This window comes from Puntigrus tetrazona, chromosome 15 (assembly GCF_018831695.1).
Source record: "Puntigrus tetrazona isolate hp1 chromosome 15, ASM1883169v1, whole genome shotgun sequence".
NCBI lineage: Eukaryota > Metazoa > Chordata > Actinopteri > Cypriniformes > Cyprinidae > Puntigrus > Puntigrus tetrazona.
This window is the reverse complement of record NC_056713.1, coordinates 6,470,288-6,487,588: the sequence shown is the minus strand read 5'-3', so window position 1 is coordinate 6,487,588 and position 17,301 is coordinate 6,470,288. Positions and strand designations below refer to the sequence as shown.

The window sequence follows — 17,301 nt, the reverse complement described above, 5'->3', positions numbered from 1 at the left end:
AATAGTGGGGTTGAACCCGGAGCTCAAGCCGAGCCTCTGGTTTAAACCTCCTGTAAAGACAGCAAGCCGAGTTTATTTATCATTAACCATAAAGACTGGATGGGCAGGCAGATCAACATTTTACACTGACATCTAAAAACATCTTTCTGCTTTGAAGAGCTTTTTGTGGATTGAAAATATTCAATGTTAGTTAAAGTTAGTTATTCCTGGATCCATAGATGCTTTATTTGAATTTGAAGTTTTATTTGAACAGGTGTTAAAACTCGGTCTCCTTCTACTGTGAGTCAAACATCAGACCAGAACCAGAGTGGCGCGGATACAAGACACTGCTGACTGGTCAGTCTTCACCCATTAACCATCAATAGATACCCTCAAATCTTTACAACCTGAAATTGAAGATAATAATTATTCATTATAATTAACAATGTTTCTAAAAAAAACATCATATTATACACAAATATTTATTAATATTATACATTCAAAACATGTACATTTGTTACAGGAACCGCTCATATTTATGCCTCTGTCGATGCAGCTGATAATAATGGTAAGAACCATCTTTTTTATCACGTGATGTCTGTGAATAAATGAAGCTAAACCAAGTGTCTTTGTCCTGGTTGCAGACAGTGAGTCTTCAGAACACATGTATGCTGAGATCGAGCTGAAATCTACAAATGAACAGAAGAAAAATAAGGAAAACAAAGGTCATTTAAAACAAAAGCTTGTTCTAATTTATGATGATAAGTATTTTTACAAATATCTGTTTGTAGTTATCATGTTATATATGTATATATATATATAGTGTGTGTAGTATTAAAATAGGCAGATGAATAACATGCCTTGGCTATATATTTTATATATATATTTATTTATAGATATTATATATATTTCACAAAGAGTGGGGACTAATGATATACTGTTGTCATCTTTATAGAGAATAAAAGTGAGAGTTCTGAATGCTTTTACTCTAAACTCACACTGAAAACAGATCAAGGTAAGTCACCATAAAATCATCACGGTTCTACAAACTGCATCTATAAAGACAATCGAGAACTGGAGAATTAAAACGAAATCATCTATATAAATTGCATTTTGAATTTATGTATTTTCAGGTGCTGGATCTAGTGATGTGACGTATGTTGAGGTGGATTAAAAATATCAAGAGGAGAAACCTTCTGGTTACAAAATTTGGTGGATGATCTATCATCTACAATTGAATTTTTATTATATATATGTATATAAATATTTAGCATGTGATAGAAAAAATATATTATAATGATTTAGTATTGCATATTGGTTTATACAGTAAAAGGGTGATCATTTATTGTGTGTGTGTTATGTCCATTTGAACATATTTTGTTGATCATGCAAAAAAAAAAAAGTGAGAAAGAAAAACAACACAATATATGTTTAGCTAAGTCTATTTTGTGCTATATTGAGATATTTAATGTTATATTTCTGTTAAGGCTGTGACTGTAATTTAGTTATAGCTGTGTTTGTGTTTGTGTCTTTTACTCAGATGCTCTCAAAAATACTTAAAGTGCAAAATAATGTAAATATAGAGAAAATCACCTTTAAACTTGTCCAAATGAAGTTCCTAGCAGTTGATATTACTAATTAAAAATTATGTTTGGAGATATTTGCAGCAGGAAATTTACAAAATAACTTCATGGAGCTTGATCGTTCCTTAATATCCTAAAGATCTGGGCATAAAGGAAACTGCATTTTGGACTATTTCTACAAATATACCTGTTCTGCTCATGACTGCTCCTGCGCTCCAGGGTTTCTTTGACCGACATTTAAAGTCAATTTGTTGTATTTTCGACATCAGTTGTTCTGCTGGTGTTATAATGTTTAATAAAGTTTACTGAAGCTTGATGTGCAAACGCGTTAATAAACCCCCGAAGACTCTGCTTTACATAAAATATTTAATTGTACAAATGTCACATTGACAGAGATATAAATTACATACAAAACTTGCAGAATAAACCTGCATTAGTGTGAGCCCTTCATATGAACCGAATCAGTTATCAACTCTTAAGCACCATCCGGAGACGTCCCTTCATGCTCATTCCAGCTAAATGTTTTGTTCTATTAAAGTTATTACATAACGTTATCATGTTAAACGGCATTAAAATCGACGAGATCATGACCAGCATGATTCCAGCTTTCGATTATTTACAGTCACATGACGCGACCGAATCTCAAGAAACCTATCCAGAACATATTTCGCTCCAGAGGCAACAGGAGATATCGTAATTACAGCTTTCATTTCTAATTGAATCAGTTTGTTCTTGTCCTTATTTGCTGCGTTTGAGCCAGTCTCTCCAGGGCGTCTGGTTCTGCTCGGGGCTGATCTCTGATATCGCGGACGGCCGTCTGGACCTACGCAGGAAGGAAAGACGCCCCGCTGGTCTCTTCTGGAGCTGTTCTGTCTGCTGCTGGCTCCTCAGCTGCTGGTTGATGATAACCTGGATATCGTCCTGCGGAGACAGGCGTAAATTACAACTTTTATCTAATGCAGAGTATTCGGTGCGATAAATCAGCATAAATGCATTCTTCTACACATTATGTTTATATGTGTAAGTGCTAGTTGATAGCAAAGCGGAAAAAGACATTTGTAAAATTATTTAGTTTATTACTAAAATAACTCAAACTGGCGTGATGAAATAAAATACTAAAAACATAAAAAAAAACACAACAAAAGTGCTACTGAATGCTGAAAATCTAAAACTTTGATTTCAAATATTAAATATGTAATAGTATCTCAATGATGCTAAAATATCACAGATAAGGTGTTGATTTCAAAAGGACTTTTGGCTACCGAACAATAAGTTTGAGAACGTCAATCATCATGCGTTATTATTTGAGCGTTATCTTCTTTGATTGAATGCTCTTAAAAGCAGTTACGCAGCACACGAGAGGGCGCAAACTTCCTCTGCGAGCAGCAGGGGCGACAGGGGATCCCTAACGCCTCGAGGGTTGCAGGAAATGAAGAAGCGAGAGTTTAGACGGTTACCTGCCAGGCCTCCAGTTCCTGTGACAGCTGTAGCTTGCGCTGAATGGCTTCCAGGAGTTGGTTGTTCAAACACATCATATCGTGTTTAGTCCTCAGCAGCTCCGCTTCCATCGCCGCGTCTCCTGCGGAACCAACACCGGCGTTAAAAGGGCCTCTTTTCTATTAGACAGCTGACGTTTACAGCAACACGGTATCATTTCAACACAATACAGTAAAATAACATTATCACAAATACACTTTTCTGCCAGACAAAAGCATTCAAGCATCCGTTCCAAAGAAAAACTCATAACCGACCATGAATTTATTTCTCATAAACATTTATGGAATCATAACAGCGAGTAGATGTTCAATATTTACTTAGTGATGGCATCATCGCGGTCCTTTATGGCCTGCTGAACTACTTCCTGCTCCACGAGTCTCTCAGCTCGCAGCTTCAGCTCGCCGTTTTCCGCTACGAGGCGCTCGTTCTGAAAAGATTGTTTTATATATGAATATATATGAAGAAAGTTGTTCCTCTGTATTTTTGTCTCGTTTTATAGTGAAATTTTTTACAAATTCTAAACTAAAGATACGCAAAATTCCATTAGATACAAAGTCTTGTTAGAAGAAAACAAGCAAACGGGGTTTTGGAAAAATCTACTTAATTCAAACCTTAAAACTCAGATTGGAATTTTAGCTAATTCATTTAACCTAGCTGTCAAGACTTTATTTTGCATATCATATATCTTGATTTCATTTCCTGCGTTGAAAAACAAGACAAAAATACTGCGAAAGACACTTTTTGTAAGGCTTTCTGTTTAGACTTGAGTACTTGTGGAAGCACAAATGAAGACTTTTAATAAACCATGTCCATGACTAAGTGTTCTTTCCTTCCTGAAAGCAATAAATTGACTCTATACAGATGTGAACCCCAGTCAGAAAAGCAGTCAATCTTTGTACAAAAATTCCTCAGGCGTTGCCAGGTCCTCCAAACAATGGAGGCACTGGTCAGAAACCGATCCCGGGTCAGTGGTATTGGGCTGCTGTTAGCTTTTAAAGCATGAAGGAGCGTTACCTGATCCGCAGCTCCTGTATCCGGACGGCATTCTCACACGGATCGCTCCCAGATCCCACAATGGACTTCCTCTTCTCCTGCAGACACAAGTGATACAGTGCAGTGCATGCTGGTTTGTCAAGCGTGCTCTTTGTTAGATTGTGACGGCAGCGAGTATCAGGATCATGTAACGGGTATGAATGACCCTCTGTTCGGTCTCCACCTCTGGCTAGATTTGTGGCTTCATTGATCCTCACTGAACACACCCCAGCCTGAACAAAACCTCTCATGCAACACAACTAAAACTAGGTCAATAGTGGGAATATCCAAGCCTTATGTGTGTTAAACATACTTCACATTACTTCAATTATAAGTTTATGTTATGTACTGAGCTCACATAAATGCTATTTCAGTAAATACAGTTTATATACACATACACACACACACACACACATATATATATATATATATATATATATATATATATATATATATATATATATTTATATAATGTGTGTGTGTGTGTGTGTGTGTGTGTGTGTGTGTGTGCAGTAATCGCATCTAAAATGTTTTGTTTACACAATATATGTATGCATACTGTGCATATTTATTATGAGTATATAGTATACAAAAATGTATAATATACAAATGTTATGTTTATATGTGAAATATATTTATATACAATATAAGAATATAAATATATAAATGCACAGACATGTAAATATTTTTAAATATATACTGGGTATGTGTGTGTGTATATATATATCTAATAAACATACACACACACACACACACATATACATATATATATATATATATATATATATCTGATATGATTAGGCTCTTCCACTTTGTGTTTTAACGACAAATAAACAAAGAAAAACAAATAAACGCTGCATTTATGGAGCCTTTTTTATATTATCATAATTTTCAGCAATATTTCAGAAATCAGTCTATTTAATGTAATTCACTAAAATATGAGTTTGAGATTTAGTTTTGTCTCTTTATTCTCTTTTGTGCTTATGCTAATATAAAATGCCAATTTTGAGTAAAAAAACTAACTAATTCTATAACGAATTTGCAATATGTATAATATTAGTATTAAAAGTATTCTCTATACCAAATTGTACAAGAAATACACAAAAGGAGTACTATATTAAGTAATTTATGAATTAATTCATATATATATATATATATATATATATATATATATATATATATATATATATATATCATCCATTGTTTTCAATCACATCATAATATTTCCCCTGATGCCAGTTTGGAATACGATCCAGAAAGGTTATGTGAGATTTACCCAGTGGCATAAACTGATATGTTCTGCATGAAGGCATACAGTATGAAGATGTTTGTGATGAATAGGAGTAATTGTTGCTGAAATGTGAGACGGTAGGAGATGTCAAAATACATCATTATAGGTCATCTTCTGTTACGTCTGAAAGCAGCCGTACCTGTAGTGTGTCACTGTGTGCTATCCACTGTGCTGCGTGTTTGAGTTGTCCCAGCATGCCCTGCAGGCTGTCATCCGAGTCCTGCTCAGCCTCTGATCTGTAGGCCACGGGCTGCAGCAGCTCCAGGATGTAGTTCAGCTCCCGACAGACCTGCCGGACGAGACGCATCTTCTAGTTGTGCCTTAATATCACATTAACAGGATTAACGTAATCTCGTGATTAATAAGCATAAGCATAAGCAGCAACACACACCGCGTGTTCCCGTAATAGACTAAACTCAATCTGAGTAACTATTTGATTAATGTAAGCCTTAATGTGTTGATTTATGATTAATATTTGCTGATTAATATTAATATTGCTAAATGCATTACAGCATTTTACACAGTATCAGCATTTTTCTCTTTCAGGTATAGGTTTTATTAATGCTTTGACTAGCATTGCAACTCACTGATCACATTAAATATTGATACTGAATGTTTTACTAATATTTAAAATATTATTATATACAATGCAGCACATAAAGGCACAGCAAAATTATATAATATAATCTAATTATATAATATATTTTGAATTATTATTATTATTATTATTTATGTCAAAATTGTTGCAAGATTATTTAAATTAAACTAAAAATAGCTTTTAATGAGCTAAAAGGGCACTTTTTTACTGTAATGTTAAATTGCTATATTAATCTATTTATTTCCAGAAATTGATTTTAAAAATGATTACAAATTTATTTCAAATATACTATATGTATGTTGCTTCAAAAATCATTTGTGCGATTCAGTCTGTTACTTATGATTGCATCATTTTCATTTTAGGTGTGTGATTAATCACGATTCATTAAAGAACAATGTGTGAAAAATCAGTTAACGCCTTAATCGACTGATAGTACTACTAACATTGCATATTTTATTAAAAATGCGTAAATGTATCATTTTCCAGCATAAATGAAATATCTCTGGACTCGCTGGCTATATTTTATACATTCTGGGATTTCACTTTCATATATCTTCTAGTACACTGCATTGCGAAAGATGATCTTAAGGGCGTCTAATGGATGACGCTAAAAAACTGAAACCCTGTATGTACCATTCCATTGTAGGACTCTGGATTTGTGCCGCTGAAAAAATAATCAAACTGAGATTAAATACCCTGAACACGGTGCTTATCTTCTGTAACGCATTCATTTCAAGCAGAACGCGGTCCGGTCTGGCATTATCGGGTTACGGCGTATCACCTGTTCTTTGTCCAGGCTCCAATCTGCAGTGTCCAGATTGTTTTCCAGCTCAGACAGTAAAGACGAGTCGTTGTGACTCTTGTCCTGCAGAGCCGCCTCCTCCTGCAGCTCCTCGACCTGAGACTGCAGCTCCTGAGCCCGGGAACGAACCCCGTCCACCTCCCGCCAGGCCTCGGCCAGCTGGGACACAGGAGAAGAAATCTCTTGATTGATTTATACATTAGTTTGGTTATACTTCTTCGCATGCAATTGTTGTTTAATATAAAAGGTTTGAAGTTGAAAGTCGGTCAGCTTGTTACTAAGAAAAAAGGATGACATCAGAGTGACTAAAAATAACACCCCTATTGTAAACACAGACTTCTTATAATTACATATTGGCTGAACATGACATGTGTGTCATTAATCTCTGCATCATATGACTGCATTTTTACTGTTAAGGACTGTGTTGAGACAAATCCTGAACTGCCAGATTCCAGTTTCACTTAAACTACAGACCACGGTTTCCTGGCTTCTTATTTAGTGTGTGTGTGTGTGTGTGTGTGTGTGTGAGCGACCCAACCTGTTGTATGTGTGTGTGACTCTGTTGTTCTTGTAGATCCAGGCGAGCGTGTAGTGTGGACATAGTGTCTTTTAGTTCCTCATTCTCGTGACAAGTCATCTTCAAGCGCTGCTCCAGTGTTTGCTCCCGCTGCGTAAGCCGTGCTACCTGAAAACACACAAACACACACATTATCACAGCTTTTACCCCACGCTTTCTGGACGTCGGCACATTATACAATCCATCGTTCATGCTACCGTGTGGTTCTAGTTCAGTAAAACAGTTATTCGTATGCTATTATAATCCTTGAATGGAAGAGAAGGTGAACAGATTTAGCTTGCTGTCCATGATGAAGAGCTTGAGCATGGTGAGCTCCTTCGAAGAGCCACAATCTGTAGCTGCGTACCAATTCAGGAGCTGCATCCTTTGAAGGCAGCAATTAAAGAGCAACTGAATCACTGTCCCAAAACTCCTTGAAATGTGACATTATTTCCCAGGCCATGAAGGCTACTACAGACGGATCCTTCACAGGCTGCACTCTTTAAAATAAAGATGCCACAGAAGAACCATTTTTGCTTCCAAAAGAACCCTTCAGTCAAAAAGAACCGACTCCCTTTTATAATGTACCTTCTTTTGCCACAAAGAACATTATGTCGAACAGAAAGGTTTTCAGATGTTTAAGATCTTTATGGAACCATTTAGACAGAAATGTTCTTCTACCTGACACACATTTTTTATATAATCTAAAGGGATAGTTCACCCTCATATCTTTTCAAACCTTTATTTGTACAGTTTTTTTGTAATAGAAAAAGAATTTGAAAACTGTTGCTGGTACCCATTGACTTCATAGTAAGGAAAACATCATCTTCTTCTCATTCATGGGCGCCCACGCCAGTGAGATCTGAAACTGTTTGGTTACTACCAACATTCTTCAAAATATCTCATTTTGTGTGAAAGGAACAATTGGCCTGTCATCATCTACTCAACCTTGGATAGTTAAACACCTGCATGAATTTCTTTGTTCCGCTGGACACAAAGGAAGATTTGTCGCCAGGCTGTTTTCGGTCACCATTGACTCCCATAGTATTTTTTCCCATTTTATTCCAAAACAGCCTGGTACCCACTTTTATCAAAATATCTTTCATTTTTGGGTGAACTATTCCTTTAAGCGGGATATATAAACTCAACTAGATTTCTAATAACTCGAGGGTAAGTAAATGATAACAGAAGTTATGAACTATCCTTTTAAGTGTTTAAAAAATTACAAAACAACTTTCAAGAGATGCATGTCTTAACTAAGATGCTATTTCATAAATGTATACTTGGACCAAGGTGAACACATCAGGCAGTTTGTGAGCCCTGTTCTGCTTTCGCTCGGATCAAGCTTTAAGGAGAAGGTGAGGCCTTTGAAGTCTGTGTCCTTCCGAGGATGCAGCCTCTGAATTGGCGCATTATTAGCTATTGTCTAATCCAGAATGGCACAAACAAAGACAAACGTAACGATACAACAATGAAAGCATTTTTTAAAGTGACTCAGCCAATCAAATGTGCGACCTGCAACTTTCTGTTGCATAACATTTAATAAGCATGCATCGAAATCTTCAGATTCAGTAGAGGGCTATTTTTAGCGCGTTTTTACTTATATACAATTTTGTAGTATAAAATACAATGCAGTGTGAACGGCTTCTCACCTGTTCTCTGAGAGCGTTGATGATTTCTTCGTCCTGGGGTCTGGATTGCCCTCTTTCTCTCATTTCCTGTTTCAGTCTTTGAAGCTCGCTGGTCATGGCTCGCTCCACTTCCATTCCCTAAACACACACGACGCAGCTCACTAATCAAAACGCTTTTACAGCTTTTAAATATGTTCATAAATCAAACGGGTCACATCCAGAAGCAGCAACACAGAAAAAAGAAAGTAACAACAACAAAAAGACGTGTTTTTCCACTAAGGAATGCATCCCATTTTCACAATGAAAAGGAGTTAAGTTCGCTTGATGAGAGCGGGACAAAGGCGCGCTTCGGCCGAACGGGGGCCTCTGGTGATGAAACTGAATCAGCACATAACTGGACGGACGTCAGCGTGCATCACACGCGTTCAGAACCTGATCAAAGAGCAGCGTGACAGATGCAGCTTGGCATCTTGGTCTTGCCAGTGGCATCCTCGTGCCAGATGTGAGCGTTTATGGGGCTGGGGGTGGGAATGACCCCACGCTCAACAGCAGGGGAGGGGTGGCGAGAGGTCCTGGTTCAGTTAGATTCAACTACCAACCACCACGGGGTTAGTGGTCCCATGAGGCAAGGGCTATTCAGGATTGGCCTACAGTTAACATTCAGTAACGCTCCTGCCAGCTGATACCCTAAGCCAAGCAGCGTCTCTAAAATAATCAGCCTCTTGTTTCTGAGCAAATCTCCTCAGTTCGTATCACAAGGTTAACTGAATTAGCAGCAGTACTAGCTAAAAATCACACACAGCTGTCAAAGATAGCAAATTCCCTCAAAATTCAGAAGAAAAACCGCAGAGGAAGTATAAAGTGAGCTTGGGAGTCAGAACTGGGAGTTGTTGCAAGTGAAAAAATGTTTAAACCTGTCTGATTAGATATTAGATTAGATACCAGTCTAATGTGAGAGAAATGTGTGAGAAAGTGTGAGAAAAGAGTCAACAGGAGCATGTACGTATCACAAAAAACGACAGAATTGACTTCAAATCTAATAAAACAGCAAAACTATTATTATTAAAATACATTGTTCAGAATCTATATTGTTCTTTTATGATCAAATGTTATAATTCCTGAGCTGATGCCCCAAGGCATATGTAATTCTCGAGGAAGCATATTAATTTGGACTCTCCAAACATAAATAGTACAAATCAATTGGATTGCATCACTGATGGGACTGCATTATTAGAAGTAGATTGTTAGATGACAGAAAAGCTTTCAAAATAGTGAATTTACTCAAGAAAGAAAGGAAATGTACATCGAACAAATAAACATTGTACACAACTCTATGGAAACAATTGTATTGTACAAAAGTAAATAAGTATTGTTAAATTGTGTGCATAGTTTGTAGATGCATTAGAAAAAATACCCAGAAAATATACAAAATATTATTTTTGGTAACACTTTATTTTGATGGTCCTTTCTGAACATTCTCTTAAGAAACTTTGCACTTAGTAGAGTATTAGTAGACTTTCTGATTAATATCTGCTTACTCTTTATTGTGATAATCTCCCAACAGATACTCTACTGACTATAAATAACTTTACAGATTCATATCAAATTATTCTATCCCTTACCCTACCAGTCTTCTAACACTCTACTAACACTCTACTGAAAGTTGGTATATATGTAGGTGCAACGCTAGTTGCAGAATGTTAACAAATATGTTAACAGAATGTATTAAAGGGACCATCAAAATCTTTTAACCACCATTTGCCAGATTCATACAACTTTTAAATTGTCTTCAGTTGAATGTGATCAGTTGATTGTCCTCAGAGCATACGAGTTGCTTTAGCGACACTCTCCAAAACTGTCCACAATAGTTTGATAATAAGGAAGTCAGGTGATTTGTTTTGTTTTTTTGACCATGACCATGCGTTTTAACACTGGTGTCCACAATTTAAAGTTTTCCGTCAATGTTGGCTTCGAGGGTAACGTGAGGAACATCGAGGTTGGGTGTGATGTTTCTGCAGTAGTTTCTGCACTCTTTCAAGGTCCCTATCATTCACTTTCAGATTTTGCCCGTTGCTTCACCCACTCCTGAAGAAATCTTGTCATGCTTTGTGCATGCATTCATTATAGCAAAGAATGTTGCTCCAAGCCACCAGGCCGTGAAGGTTATAGACTCCCAATCGTCCTTTTTGGACATCTGGCAATCACAACTTACACCACACCGATACACAACACAGAAAGTGCAAAAAACGAAAGCTATTCAACAAGTATCGTCATTCCACTTGTGGAATTCGTCTGCATGCTATGAAGCTTCATTGCTGTTGCTCATACAGCTATTAAACTGGCTTGGATGATGCCTCAGACCGTGTGGTTTGTTCGTGGACAGGTGTGGCATTATATAAGACTGGTCCACCTCACAGCAGGTGAATGAGGCAAGTGTGAATGATTTACGAAGCCGAGCGATTAAACTGTGACTGATTTGCTGAATCAGACTCGCATGACCTCAGCAGCTCCGCACTTCCAGGATACTTCTTTAAAAGAAAACTATTCAAAGAGATACTTTTGGAAATGTTTTCACATAAGACTTCACATCCCCACCTTTCATCTCCTTTAGATGTACGGACAAGAACTAACATCTACGCTCTGTGAAATAAAGAAAAGATGTTGTAGAATAATAACAACTAATGTACTACAACAGTACAGTTCTTGTTTCTCGCGTTTTTTTGTCAGACCCTACTATAAGTTCATTCCTGATAACAAAAGCAAGCCAACAGAAGCGCGTCCGTAGCATCCCGAGAGGTTTACACCCTGAAACAGGAAGGCGAAGCTTTCCTGTAATAACAAACTTCACTGTAAACAACATGGGAGGATGATCTCCTCTAAACGCCTGAATTCTCCCGATAGACACTATGTTCTGTACAGACAGTTAGTTACTACGAATACGAACAGTAACACCAGGCTGATAAAAAGAAATATTAACAAACACACTAAACTAATCGTAGAACCGCGCGCAAAGCTATGCGCTTTTTATGAAAACGTTCAGTATTTATTAAGTTGATTAAGCTCTTTGTGGAAACACAGGTCCACACGTGTTTACATTTGTCCCCAAAACATATTCAAGTATATTCAGACACAAATACTCACCGTTCAAGGCTTCAAACACCCCAAAAAGAGCCGTTCACAATATAAGACAAAAGCGCATCTGAAATCGAAGCATAAAGGCGCTTGTCTGTACCTCCACTGTAGACCCCGTTTGAGAGCGGTTCTAATAAAAACATACACACGGTGGAAGCCGTGGTGTAATGAGCAAGATATACTTCCTCTTCCTTCAGAGCAGGATGGGATACATAAACAGCAGTGTTTCCTGATCTGGGATTCCTTGGAAAAAACGCTCACAGTCTCTGCGGCTGCTTCAGTGCAGTGCAGCGCGCCGCGCGTCGATGAGAAGGAGCGGAAGAGTACGAGTTAGCCATTACTCTAATCTCACGACAACACATGACTACGGCGTGTCTGTCATACCGTGCTGTGATTCAAACTCATTAACAGCTTTTTAAAGTGAGCTCGTGAGCTTGAAGTGGGAGTCCTGGCAACCTTGAGCAAGTCTGTGAGATTAGATACGAGGAAGGTGTGTGAAAGTGGTTTTCACTCTGAATGAGTCGACAGCAGGTGGATCTAAATTTAGCTTCGCATTAAAGAAGCTTGTTTCCACCATAGAAATGTCCCTGAATTATGACTTTCTTTACAATGAGTAATTTTGTTGCATTATTTATTTATTTGTTTTTCTACAGATAAATTAAATCAGATATAAAACAATTAAAAACAAATCAGTAAAACTGCTCTTAAACACTGTTCTAAGTATTCTATTATAATCAAATATTAATATTAATGCAGTGAGTTGGTTATGTTTTGCCTGAAATAAATAAATAAATAAAAATAATACTTTTAATGATAGGTTTTACCAATTGTTTAGATGTTCTGCATCAGCATATTCTACTCCACTAATCACAGCCAATATCTAAACTTAACAACTACCCAACTAGTTAATGGTTTGTTAATAGCAAAACTTTTAAATAAAATAACACTTATTTATTTTTAGTTTAAATTTTTATGTTTTTTACTGCACTGGCTTTACTTTATTCCTGAAAAAAATAAATAAATAAATAAATAAATAAATAAATATGTATATATATATATATATATATATATATATATATATATATATATATATATATATATATATATATTTTTTTTTTTTTTTTTTTTTATACATATATTGCAGTATTTTGTCACTGTAATGATGTAAAAAACATTATATGAATAAATATTATGAATAATGTGAATAATTTTGCAAACATTAAAACTAGTTGCTTATTAGCATGCTACTAGCATATCGGGTGTTTATCAGTACTTCTAATAACGATTACCTTACTAGCAATAAGCAGAAAATTAGGAGTTCACTGCTGCAAAATTGTTACTAGTGAGTCAAAAGTGTTGGCAAAAAATCTTTTCATTTTCTTTTCGCAAAATATCATTTCCTGTTTTTCTCCTTTTGATTCCGGGCTGACATGCGATATGTTTTTATGAATGAAATACTGTTATCTCTGGAATCAGATGTTGCTGTGGTTTCGCTCATATGGCCTTCACCGGGAAGGATGAGGAAAGTAAACAGGAATGTCACAGAACAACACTACCATAAACCCCGAGACAAACACTGTCCCATTTCATAAATCGGTGAAACTTTACGATAACTTCCTATTCGTTAACAATAATAGTGCTTTAGCGAACGTTAACAAACAATGGCCAATGTACTTTTTTCCAGCATCTATGATCTCCGTTAATGTCAGTAAGTGTTTGTGCATTAACTCATTTTAACATAACTTGTTTTTTATTTAAAAGTGCATTGATGTCTACTAAAACTGTATTAACTGTATGGACTTGCTTCGACTCTGTATTCACAATATTTGGACGCCAGCTCATTTTTCCGTATCATATCTGATACACACTGATCCCAGGAACAGCATGACTTCATCTTTATCTGAACAAGAGTCAGTATCAGTTGCATCACTGGCCTTTATAGCCCTTAAAGTCTTTTATGAGCCCTGTGTATGCGCTCCAGTAAAGTGTGTGGTTGGGTTTTGCCGTCTAGCTAATAAAGGACACATTCATTACACAATAAAAGCGACTGATGTGTAAAGAGACCTGCCCTTAAACGATCACATCAACCGGCTTCACTACGTACACGAGCGAGAAAAAAGCTTACAATGATTTTTTTTTATATAATGGTGGCACGATAACGATGTATCGTGATTATTTTGCTAAAAACACATCATCGTGATTATTGCACTTTGCAGATTCAGTCTCAGCCAATAATTAAAGTAACAGGGTTACGCTTTATCTCGATAGTCCAGACATTCTACTAACTATAAGTAACTTGGTAACTACGAGTCAACTAATTCTCATCGGTATGTTTTGGGGCCGTCAAAATAAAGTGTTTAAGATATTAAGCAGTCTCTAATGACTGCTAGTTAACATGTAGTTACAAAGTTACTTAATCTAAAGTGGACTATCAAAATAAAGAGGCTTGCTTAGAGTCGTTAACTTAGAATATAGAGCTCTAAAGTACAACTGGTATAAATAAATATACTACGGATTTATGAATAAACTCTTGAAGTCTGGCATCATGAAGACTATTTTTCTTTGAGTGAGTGATAGTCCTGGTCGTTGTGTGTGTGACTGACCCTCTGCAGCTGGTCTCGGAGTCTGTGGCTCTGCTCGCTGTGCTCATGCTTCAGTCTGCCGTTGTCTCTCTCGGCCTCGCTCAGACTCTGGTTCAGCGTCTGGACCCTCGCCTGCAGCTCCTGCACGTCCCGCTCCAGCTCGGACACCTGACTCTCCCACTGCGCCTGGCAGTCCTCCAGCTTGACCCGCAGGTCGTACCTGCCCTGCTCCAGCTCCTGAGGACACACACACACACACACACACACATGACCAGATCCTCACACTGGAGACGACTTCATATCAACCAGCAGTCATAAGAGTATTAGCAGACTGACGTTCCATGATTAGTACAATAAGTTCCATGTAGTTATTTTAGCAAAGTTAGTCAGTAGAATGTGTGGCATTTAATTTATTTTAGGATTAGCATTTATTTTAGCATATTTTTAGAATTAGAATTAGAAAAAGAAAAAAAAATAAAATATATATATATATATATATATATATATATATATATATATATATATATATATATATATATATATAATATATATTATTTATATATATTTATATATATTTATTTTTTGCAAAATTAAGACTTGTTAACTGCTAATAAATCACTAATCTAGTCATCTAATCACTAATACTTAAGACAGCACTAGTTTATTTTTATGCGACTGACCCATGATTTTCACAGGTATTAGAAAAGCACAGTGTACCAAGAAACTGACGTGCAAGTAAATAATAACAGAATTTTTATTTCCATTTCCGGGAGACCTATTTCTTTACGGTAACTCATTTGATATTCAAAGCCATAAAAACTTTTGAAAACTGAATCAGATTTGCAATCATTAATTGAGAAAACGCCAACATGAAATCCGAAACGGCCCATGCTCACATTCAGATCTTATTCGAAAATGCTAAAAGGACAGCTTTTCTCTGCTTCGAAAATTATTTTCAATATCTGCCTAAAAATGCCTTTAAATGTTTACACGGTGGAGCGGCATAAAAAGTATCAGAAACGTAAAAGCTGATTATAACCTATTAGAGAAAGTATCAAAGCAAGCGCCCTTTACTTTCAAGAAAGTTCTGTTTTATTTATTTATTTTTTGTTATAAATTAACAGATATAGAGCCACTAAAAAAGATCAAGACATCTCTAACAAAAGCAAAGTTAGTTTTTAAGAATATAATAAGGTTAATTAGTTACCTACATTACGAATGAATTAAGAATAAACTTATGATAAGTGTTTGTTAACATTAGTTAATGCACCGTGAGCTAACATGAACAAACGGATGCATTTTTATTACATTAACGAAGATTAAATAAGAGTGTAATAAATGTAGTTCATTGTTAGTTAACTGATTTAACAAATTAAAATATTGTAAAGTATACAGAAAAGTCATATAACATATTTACCTTTTAATATTTAATAACATATGATTTTATTATTATTATTATTATTATTATTATTATTATTATTATTATTATTATTATTTAAAAGCCTTCAGTGTCCCAAAATAAATCATTTTAGGACTGCTGTGCATACTATGATACACTGCGTTTAGAGGAAGGCAGAACGGAAACAGAAGGCTGTGGTGATGAAGCTGCAGAGAAGCTCACCTCGAGCTGCTGCGTGTATTTCTCGTGGAGCCCGTCTCTCTCCTCCTTCAGCTGTCTGTTCTCCAGCAGCAGAGCGTTTCCGACCTGAGCTGCCAGAAGAACCTCGTCCTCCTTCCGCCGAAGCGCCGCGAACAGCTCCTCGCTGTCCTTAAACCCCGGCAGACCTTCGTCGTTACTGAACTCATACGAGTAGAAGTCTTCCTCCACGTCCATCTTCTGCGCTTTGTAATACAGCTCTTCTCCCAGACTCATAGCGCTCGTGTCACGAGGGGAAATAATGAGCACCTCAGGTCTCCATGAGAGACGGAGACAGAGAGTGGGTGAGAAGCCTCTGGTTGACACTCACGGGTTTGTTTGCAGACGGGTGATGGAAAGGAACTCGTGTGGGCGGGGCTTGTGAAGTTTCAGGTGACTCGTCGCTTTGAACTTTTTTTTTTTTTTGTTTTAGCAAACGTATTGAATTAGCTGAAAATCATGGTATTTTTTGTCTGCCTTCGTTACAAAAAAAAAAAAAAAAATATATATATATATATATATATATATATATATATATATATATATATATATATATATATATATAAAAAACGCAAACCGAGGGTCATAAATAGAAAGTTTCACAAACATCTAAAATGAGTAATACGTTTCACACAAAAATGGATTCACAAATAAATAGATAACATTGGCAGCGTTTATTGCACAAAAAGCCATTCCACTCTTGAAACAAAGCGGTTGGGGGAACTCCACAAGGGGCAGGGCTTCCACTCAAAGTTCCAGCTCACTTTTTCAGTCCCCGCCCTTTTCTGCCTGCGTGTCCTTCCTAGAAATGTTTCAAACAGGTGGACTCCTCCTCCATTCGAGTCTAGAATGTTTGTCGTGCGGACTACAGTAAGAATATTAAATTCTAATATTTATAAATATTAATTATATATATAAAAAAACAACGACAATGAGAAAAAGTGAAAACTGCATCTAAACCGTTTTTTCTTCAGTCAACAGA

At 36.5% G+C, this 17,301-nt stretch overlaps 1 protein-coding gene and 1 long non-coding RNA gene across 2 annotated transcripts; one reads left to right on the top strand and one right to left on the bottom strand.

Annotated features, from left to right (window-relative positions):
- The first annotated feature begins 622 nt into the window (after window positions 1-622).
- On the top strand, window positions 623-1,777 carry LOC122358561. The gene is made up of 3 exons (XR_006252629.1): window positions 623-704; window positions 935-994; window positions 1,113-1,777. It is a non-coding gene; the product is annotated as an uncharacterized LOC122358561 (long non-coding RNA).
- A 137-nt stretch (window positions 1,778-1,914) lies between these two features.
- On the bottom strand, window positions 1,915-16,667 carry si:ch211-235m3.5 (BICD family-like cargo adapter 1). Its single transcript, XM_043258417.1, is given in 10 exon segments — window positions 1,915-2,483; window positions 3,020-3,136; window positions 3,373-3,493; window positions 4,080-4,150; window positions 5,522-5,671; window positions 6,762-6,941; window positions 7,321-7,467; window positions 8,991-9,107; window positions 14,705-14,920; window positions 16,305-16,667. Coding segments are annotated over 10 exon segments (1,554 nt in total). The 5' UTR covers window positions 16,557-16,667; the 3' UTR covers window positions 1,915-2,300.
- Between the last annotated feature and the right edge of the window lie 634 nt (window positions 16,668-17,301).